The 9,239-nt window shown below is 35.2% G+C and overlaps 1 protein-coding gene across 1 annotated transcript; it reads left to right on the plus strand.

Moving 5' to 3' along the window:
• Nucleotides 1–1,026: 1,026 nt before the first annotated feature.
• Nucleotides 1,027–4,449, plus strand: LOC123215594 (butanoate--CoA ligase AAE1-like). Its single transcript, XM_044635764.1, has 2 exons — nucleotides 1,027–1,284; nucleotides 2,868–4,449. Exons 1-2 carry the CDS (start codon nucleotides 1,078–1,080, stop codon nucleotides 4,314–4,316), a joined length of 1,656 nt encoding a protein of 551 aa, XP_044491699.1. The 5' UTR covers nucleotides 1,027–1,077; the 3' UTR covers nucleotides 4,317–4,449.
• The last annotated feature ends 4,790 nt before the right edge of the window (nucleotides 4,450–9,239 follow it).

The raw sequence follows: 9,239 nt of genomic DNA on the forward strand, positions 1-9,239 counted from the left end.
TTTGCTTTGTTGCTGCAAAATCCCAACAATGCCATTTTGATAAAACCAAAAAACAATATCTTGTGTAAATACATTTAAATATAAAATTGGGTATATGCAAATAATATGTATTTATCATGTAATAGAGTATTACTTTATCCTTAATTCAAAACACATCACTTATCTACCCAATTATGTATACAAAAGTATATATATACTTTTGTTATCTGACAAAGTTGATCATACAGTTGATTGATTCACTTAATTACCATAGTTGATCATGCATTTGCTTCATTCATCTACTGTGATACAAGAACAGTAGCACTTGTAATCATGTTAATTGTAGAAATGTAGAATAAGAGAAAATTTCAGAAGTGATATAAATCTATTAAGTTACAGTGTAAATTTCCTTGGTCTTTAGGTCTTAGAATGGGTTCTGTCTGGAGTATATACTGCGACTGATAAAATCAATGATGGTAATTGCTGAATTGAGATGTTATTCAGAAGAGATTCATCAAGACTTGTTTGTTAATGGGATTGACTCAAAATTTTCTAAACCCTTGACGAAGTAACTTCTGAGCGAGTTCATACAACTGTCTATGGCGTCAAGAAATAAACATCAAGTCTTTCTGTCAATTTTCTAATAAAAGAAAAAGGGGAAAGAAAAATATGGGGATATAATGTAATTTCGGAGCCAATATAAACACTCCTTAATAGCCAATCACCATGAAAACTTTTATATGAATAAGGGTTTGTATGTTTATATGTGAATTTTTTGTAATCTAATTGTACTATATTTTCATTCATGATACTTCTTCAATGCCCACGAAATTATTCTTTAATTGATTAATATTATGAAGTTAAACATATTAGAGAGACTCAGGAAGCTTCCTTATTCAAAGCATACAAATACCATATGAACGCATTGATGATTCACAATCAATATGCCAATAACCGGGCTGTTTTTCTTTTCTAATTTAGCATTATATATATATATATATATATATATTAAATAGAGTGGGCTGACTCATCCGACTATATATAAATAGACTCTCACTTATCTTGCATTCTGAACGAGTCCCTTAAAAGACGTAAGAAATGCAAATGGAATGTATGCTTCAGTGCTCTGCAAACTGCGTCCCATTGACGCCAATCAACTTCCTTGAGAGGGCAGCTCATGTCTATGGAGATAAGACTTCCATTGTTTATGGAACTACTGTAAGATTTTCATGGAGAGAAACGTATGAAAGGTGCCTCAAACTCGCTTCTGCTTTGCTCAACTTGCAGATTTCTCAGGGTGATATTGTAAGTTCATTATCATTGTTATTTCTTCCTCTTCTTTATATTTTAATAATCTTCGCTGAAACTCATCCCCATATAGAATTTTTGCGTCTTTTTTTCCTTCCCTTTTGTCTGTTCTATTGATTTCTTGCTAACTTCTCTATATATTGATCTGTAGAGAAGAAACTAAACTAATATAGAGATGAACCCTATGTGTCAAAGTCGACTTCATGGTCAATATTATGCGTTAGTCATGCTGTAAATTCAGTATAAAAAAATAGCTGTGCTTGAAATGGGACGATGACTTTCATGACCTAAATGTCTATAAAATATTTTTATAAGTTTACTTCTCATTTTTTTATTGTTATCTCATATAGGAGACTTGTACTGAATTAGACTTGGTACATCTCGATTGGAGGAACCTTTCACTTTTAAAACTTGGTCAATTTTAATTTTATATCATTGTCGGTCGTCAAATCTTTAATGAGCCAAGTTGCTCTATTATATCTCCATCCATCATATAAGTCCATGTTCCATGAATAAAATAAACTCATAAATTAAATGGAGCCGTCTAGAATCGAGACTCTAGTCCCTTTCCTTTGTACATAAGGGTGCTAGTAGACCGGGTTGTATTGGTTCGATCCCAGTATAGGCCATTGAACCCTTATGTTACGCTAGGCGAAGGCCTAGCATGAAAGTTTGCAAAACAACCTAGGATTTTTAACTTATGTCTCTATGGATCTTTAACGAGTCGGTCAACCTGTTTTTGTAGATTGCCCAGAAAATTATAATTTTTAAATATTTTTAATTTTTATTTAATTTTCTTAAATAATATAATTTTTTATATTTTTAACAACCATCACGGGCCAACTTGTTGTCTTATCTCATAGCATTGGGCACGGCTGGCTAAGCCCACAGATCTAACACGACTTATTTTTTTCAATGTCAAACCAATGTAAACGGAGCCAAAATAATAAGCGTCCAACCTCTTTGACACCTCTACTTATACATAATAATCCCCTTGAACTGTTTCTTTTTTTTTTTTTTAACTCTACATATATATATATATACATACACACACACTCTTACTTTCTAGTTCTACTTTAATCAAAATAATCTTATATAAATTCTCTAATCAGAACTATATCTAAATATTCAATAGTAATCAAACATGATCTTAATATAGTTATATCGGGCCACTCTTGACAAAGAAAGCAATCTGAGAGTTAAGGACAGGCATCATCCAATTAGAAATTTAGATGTAAAATATTTTTGCTTTGTTTTAGTCTACTTGAAAACTTAAAACTCCTGTGGAGAAAAAAAAACCATGGAAATGGTGGAAGAAAAGATATATAATTAGTTGAGGGTTTATTGTTTGATTTATAAATCTATAGACATAATGGAAAAATGTTCTTTTCATTGTGTCTTATTTTTATTACATGATTGAAAAATTCTCAGTATTCACACATTTTGTAAGTTTACACTACAACTAGTTCTGCAAGTTAAGAATTCTGAAAATGTCCCCCTCAGAGACTGACTTATGAATACTTATTTAGAAAATTCATTTACAAAATTACCACCAAGTTTAAGCATCACTTCCAATTCAGGTGGCAGCTTTGGCTCCAAATGTTCCAGCACTTTATGAACTCCATTTTGCAGTTCCAATGGCTGGGCTAGTTCTTTCTGCACTTAACACCAGGTTGGATGCAGCCATGGTGGCATCAATTCTCCAACAGCTTGAGGCCAAAATCATGTTTGTTGATTATCAGTTTGTTGAACTTGTCCTCAAAGCATTCAACATACTCTCTCAGACAAGTGTTAAGCCACCTCTCCTTGTGGTGATCCCAGAGTTTGATGTTGAAGCAGCAGATTCTTTAATGGTGAATAATCCACCGCCTGGTAGTTTGGATTATAATGATGTTCTTAAGATGGGAAAGTCCGATCATTTTGAGATGATACAACCAGAAAATGAATGTGCTCCAATTTCGGTGAACTTTACTTCAGGCTCAACAGGGCATCCTAAAGGGGTGGTTTACAGCCACAGAGCTGCTTATCTCAATTCATTGGCACAAATTTCTCGCTGTGGCATGGGGGAAATGCCTGTGTTTCTTTGGACAGTCGACATGTTTCGGTGCAATGGCTGGTGTTGCACTTGGGCACTTGCTGCTCTTGGTGGCACCAATATTTGCCTTAGAACTGTCTCCGCGAAGATTATATTTGATTCGATATTCCTTTGCAATGTCACTCACTTTTGTGGAGCACCAGCCCTCTTGAACATAATCTCAAACGCCTCAACAAGCGAGAAAAAGCCACTTCAGAACAAGGTGTATGTTGTCATTGCTGGTGCATTGCCAACGGTGCAAATCCTTGAGAAAGTTGCAGAATTGGGGTTCAACATTGGACATGCATATGGAATGACAGAAGTCCTTGGCATAGCTACCGTTCGGCCCTGGAAACCTGAATGGGATTCTTCAACAATTGATGAAAGCGAAAAGATTAGACGTCGTGAGGGCCTTCACAGCCTTTTCATTAAAGGGGTTGATGTCAAAGATCCTAATACAATGAAAAGTGTACCATTTGATGGGAAAAGAATTGGTGAGATAATGTTTAAGGCCAATGGTATAATGTTGGGGTACCTTAAAAATTCGGAAGCAACGCAGGAAGTTTTCAGGGATGGATGGTATCATACTGGGGATCTTGCAGTTAGACATCCTGATGGTTACATACAAATAAAGGACCGGAAAACCGATATCATCATTTCTGGGGCAGAGACTATAAGCTCACTAGAAGTGGAAGCAGTCTTGTTAAGTAATCCAAAAGTTTCGGAGGCTGCTGTTGTTGGAAAACCTGATGATCAATTGAAGCAGGTGCCTTGTGCTTTTGTGAAATTGAAGGAGGGTTGTGATTCAAATCCTGAAGAGCTTATTAAATTTTGTGAGGATCATTTACCAGGTTATATGGTTCCCAGGTCAGTGATTTTTGAGGATATACCAGTCAATTCAACAGGAAAGGTGCAGAAGTTTACTCTCAGGGAGAAGCTCAGCCAATCCCATTGATCATAGCTTATTTTTATGATTAAACTTTCACATTATTTCCTAAATATGTCACTTTATTAGTTTCTGTAAGAGACACACTGGCCAAGATTTCAATTTGTCTACTTAAGATCCAAGCTTGCATTGCATGGTACAATCACAAAATGTTCCTTTCAGTCATTTTTCTTAATTCAAAATTCTAATGTGGCATAATGTCAATGCTTTCATAATGCATGATGCATCCCCTGCTCCAGAATCTATCCAGTGAATATTCTGCAAAGATTCTTCATTCAGGAGAGGATAGCCATTGGATAGCAGAGGTTATATTTCCTATCACTTCAATAATTTAATTTGGGGCCATTAAGTTTAACAATAATATTTTAGACCAAAGGACTTAGTTTTCATACTTAATTTTAAAAATCTCATTTACCCATACATGAACGGTTAAAATTAACTGAGTCTATTAATTATATCATTCCCCCCCTCCCCCAAACCCTAAAAACTAACAATTTTCCCTTAATCCAAGTTTTCAAAAATAACATTTTCCCCTTAGGGTTTCCAAACCTTTAGATTCAACTTTTTTGGTGACAAAGAGATTTCTCCGACGATCTCAAGGCAATATCTCTTCCTCTCTGGCATGTTCTTCTTCTAGTCGTCCTCCTTTCGGCGCTATATGGCATCGTCATCGTCAAAAAACGAAGACGACTCGTCTTTGTCTCTGACGAAGACCTTGTCTTCGTCCAAAGACAAATGAAGATGACGCTGCATTGAGTTGAAAGGAGGACTACCAAAGAAGTCTCTTTTGTCATCGAAAGAATTGAATCTGAAAATTTAGAAACCCTAGGGGAAAAATGCTATTTTTGAAAATTTGGATTAAAAAAATTTGTTAATTTTTAGGGTTTAAGTAAATGAGATTTTTAAAATTAAGGGTGAAAAACTTAAGAAAACAACATACTGGGTGGAGGAAAGGAATAAGTAAGGCTGGATTCAAACCTAGCTAGCTCGAGCTAGGCTCAATCAAGCCCAAAACGAGTCGGCCTTAGCCTAGCTCAGTCGAGCTAGAGCTCAAGCTCCAACTGTTCATTAGATTTTCTAATTAAAATTTTTGATATAAAATAACGTCGTTTTGATTAATATGTATTAAAATGACATCATTTTGATAACGAAAAACGAGTTAAATTCGAGCCGAATTTGAGTTTGGCTTTCACGAGCTCAAACTTGAGTCAAGTATATGTGAATCGAATTGAACTCAAGCTCAACTCAGTTCGAATCTAGCCCTAGGAATAAGTCCTTTGATCTAAAATATTATCGTTGAACTTAATGGCCCCAAATTAAATTATTACGTGGCAGGAAACATATCTTCTGCTATCCAAAGGCCATCCTCTCCTGAATGAAGAATCTTTGCAGAATATTCACTGGATAGATTCTGGAGCAAGGGATCCATCATGCATTATGAAAGCATTGACATTATGCCACATCAGAATTTTGAATTAAGAAAATGACTGAAGGGAACATTTTGTGATTGTAACATTCAAGCGTGGATCTTAAGTAAACAAATTGAAATCTAGGCCAGTGTGTCTCTTACAGAAACTAATAAAGTGACATCTTTAGGAAATAATGTGAAAGTTTAATCATAAAAATAAAGTAACGTTGAAGAGGAAGAGACATTATCTAGAAATCGTCAGAAAAAGTGAATCTGAAAGTTTGAAAACTTTAGAAAGAAAATATTGTTTCTAAAAACTTAGGTTAAAGAAAAATTGTTAGTTTTTAGGGTTTAGGAGAGAAATAAAATCAAAGTTAAGTTTATTTTTAATATTAAATATAAAATTATGATTTTACCTTTAAAACTAATTGACTTAACCGTTCATATGTGGATAAATAGGATTTTCAAATTTTATTTGAGGAAACTTAGGAAAATATAATACTTTGGGTGGGAATAAATCCTTGGCGTAATACTTTATGGAATAGTCATTTTAGGCCAAATTAAAACATTTCATGTGCGGGGCATCCTTCTAGTGCAAAAGTCTAAAATGAATATTCTCAACAGAGTGATGCCTCGTCTGCACTAAAAGTAACAGTGAAATACATTGAACATAAACTGGAAAATCTCCATCATAAAAAAGGGTTATCAATCTTCCAAGTTTGATGTATCCAATAGCAAATGTTTGCAGGGCTTAAAAACTTGTCTCCAAACTCAAATCATCATCTTTCTGGACAAATCAAGAGCACCAATTGAGTTACTATTTTTTTAGCAAAGTGGGTAAGGGATATTACCATAAAAAACGGCCTTGAAGATGAGGATTGGGATGTTATAGCAAAACTAAGGTAGACTTAATCAAAAGCTTTAGGTAAATAGAGAAGTGGCTGATATGCTTGCAAAGATGAGGACAAGCAATACCATTTGATGAGATCATTAACATTACGACATATATAGTGCCATGCCCACCAAGGGAATTGGAAAATTATTGCTGGGGACATGATTATGATAGCAACTGGCAAGGCAAATTTCAATCAAGCATTTTGTGTGGGAAAATTACAAATGGAGTATTAATTGGAAGTGGGTTTGTTCTCCAAAAAGCTTATCAAGAAATTGAGTAATGCCGGTAATAGCACTTATTAGGAGGGGCCACAAATTAAAATTCAACTTCAATTATCAGAAGCTTAGCCCCTAAAATTGAAACCTTCTCACATGTCTCAATGACAGTGAGCCTCAAGTCACTCTCATAGTCTCTTATGGTGAATTTATTATTCAGATAGCATTACCCTTTGTTTAACTTCAATGAACAATTCCTGTAAATCCTCTGCTAAGTACACATTCATCCTCTTGATTCACTGTAAATTTGGCTGTTACACATCAGAATGCAAGGTCTTTGACCTAACATCACATGGGCTTTTGCAATAATAGCAACAAAGCTACCACATGGCTCTACTTTATTTAAGGAAGCTAAAGATTGCTTAAGAAGATATATGACGAGGAATCCTTCTAAGAAATCCATAATGAAGACCCAGAAAGGTAGAACTCCTATCTGTATCTTTTATCATGGCACCAACAAAATTGAGAATTATTTGACCATATATTATTGATGGCAATTAGCAATGCAGAATTCAACCAAGAATGGTGTTCTCCAAAGTGCTTATCAAGAAAGCCAATAGAGGAAAAGCGCTTTCCAAAATGTGGAAGTTATAAGCTTCAATTATCAGAAAGAAACCCCAAAGAATGATTGCAAGCTACATGGAGCATGTGCTCTGGGGGACCGTGCTCTGGGGGACCATACTTTATTACATGGAGACTTAAAAACAGGAGTAATAGCATGAGGGGTCTGTTTTATGCAGAGAAAAAAGTTAATAATTGTTTAAAGCTAAAAACAAACGAGTGAGATCTCCAGAATAACTAGTCCATTTACAAAATATGAAGTTGGAAGAATTGTCCGAACAAATGCATGGTTCCACAATATTTGGCCTTATATACAACAACCAGTCAAAGACAAAGTGACATAAACAAATTCAAACCTACTTTCTTGACATGAATCATATTCCAGAACTCTCATCTCCACCAACCTTTCGAATCCAAGTTAAGACTCTTCAGATTTTTTAAATGGTCTTTAAGCTTTGAATTTGCTTAGTGATGAACCAAGAGCGCTTTATTTTGCTCTTTAAAGATTTCTTCCCCACCGACAGGAAGATGTACTTGAATGGTAATAAAAATATTTTAATAATTGGCTGAAGAAGATCAGAAGTACAGCGTCTAAGTGTTTCTTTTTTTTGATCAACCCACTGTACCAAATCATGTTTTCAATTGACTCAGCAACAAAAGGACCTACTTCGATTAAAAACTGTACCAACGATACTTACACTAAATCAAAGATAGAATTTAGTGCAAAGGAGATGGTGATTATGATGAACTGGATAATCTTTTTAAAGAGGTTTAGCTTGTAACTCAAGAGACTACATTCAATGTTAAGAAATTTTTGCAGAGTAATTTCATGTGTTACAAAAGAGCTCCCTTTCTCTTCTGTAATAGGACTAGAGGAAAGGTTATTTATGTTCTGACATGATATAGTCTCCCTCCGGGGATCCATGGCCACGACCTCGCCTCTGCTTATGAGTTCTTTGCTTGCAAGCTATGTTGGAGAAAAGGAAATAAAACATTGTATAAAATAAGCAGGTGAGGAAATAGTCATGATCTCTCATTCATTTTTAGAAGCCTTTATATAGGCGTACATGAGCAATTTAAGCTAACAAACACAGTAAAAACACTATCCCATGAACAATAATAAACAGAGTTTACCGAAAAATACATCCCATGTAAAACAGGAATATAACTTACACTAACAAAGAAGAAGGCACCACGTTATGCAACATGCGAACTGTAACAGCTCCTCCCTCTTTGAAAAGCCTTGTCCTCAAAGCAGTGAAAAATTCGGGTAATCAAGAATAAAGGTCTGACGAAGAACCCAAGAAGTTCTTACTTCCAACCACGGCCACACACTGCCAAAATGGCTTCAGGCTGCTTAAGGTCTTTAGAAACTTCAGGGCCAATATCAGGAAGATCAAGAGTAATTTCTATGGAAGATGGACCTTCATGTCGTTTAAGTAATGACACGGGAAAGACCAGATGAATGTGGCTAGCTGGTGGAAGTTTTAACTCATATGCTACCTTGTCAATCTTTCGGATTACCTAAGGGGTCGGGTTGTATAAGCGATCAAAAAGTTTGGTAGAGGATCCTTGATGCACCAATGTTTGCCGATATGGTTGAAGCCTTACAGACTGAGTCACTAACTTCAAATTTCTGTTCTACCTGGCAACAATCATAGATTTATTTCATTCGATTTTGTGCTTCTCAAATTTGACATTGTAACTCCTAACATGTGTCATCTCATTGAAGGAGCAAATCTTCTATGACTTATACTTTTGTAGTTCCTGGGACATATGAAAGAAGAGTTAGG

This window comes from Mangifera indica, chromosome 1 (genome assembly GCF_011075055.1).
Source record: "Mangifera indica cultivar Alphonso chromosome 1, CATAS_Mindica_2.1, whole genome shotgun sequence".
In the NCBI taxonomy this organism is placed as follows: domain Eukaryota; kingdom Viridiplantae; phylum Streptophyta; class Magnoliopsida; order Sapindales; family Anacardiaceae; genus Mangifera; species Mangifera indica.

Excerpts from the sequence above, each read along its gene's own strand:
- LOC123215594 (XM_044635764.1), top strand. The coding sequence starts at position 1,078 with ATGCAAATGGAATGTATGCTTCAGTGCTCTGCAAACTGCGTCCCATTG. Across the intron at positions 1,285-2,867 it reads AGATTTCTCAGGGTGATATT|GTGGCAGCTTTGGCTCCAAA; the intron begins GTAAGTTCATTA and ends CTTCCAATTCAG.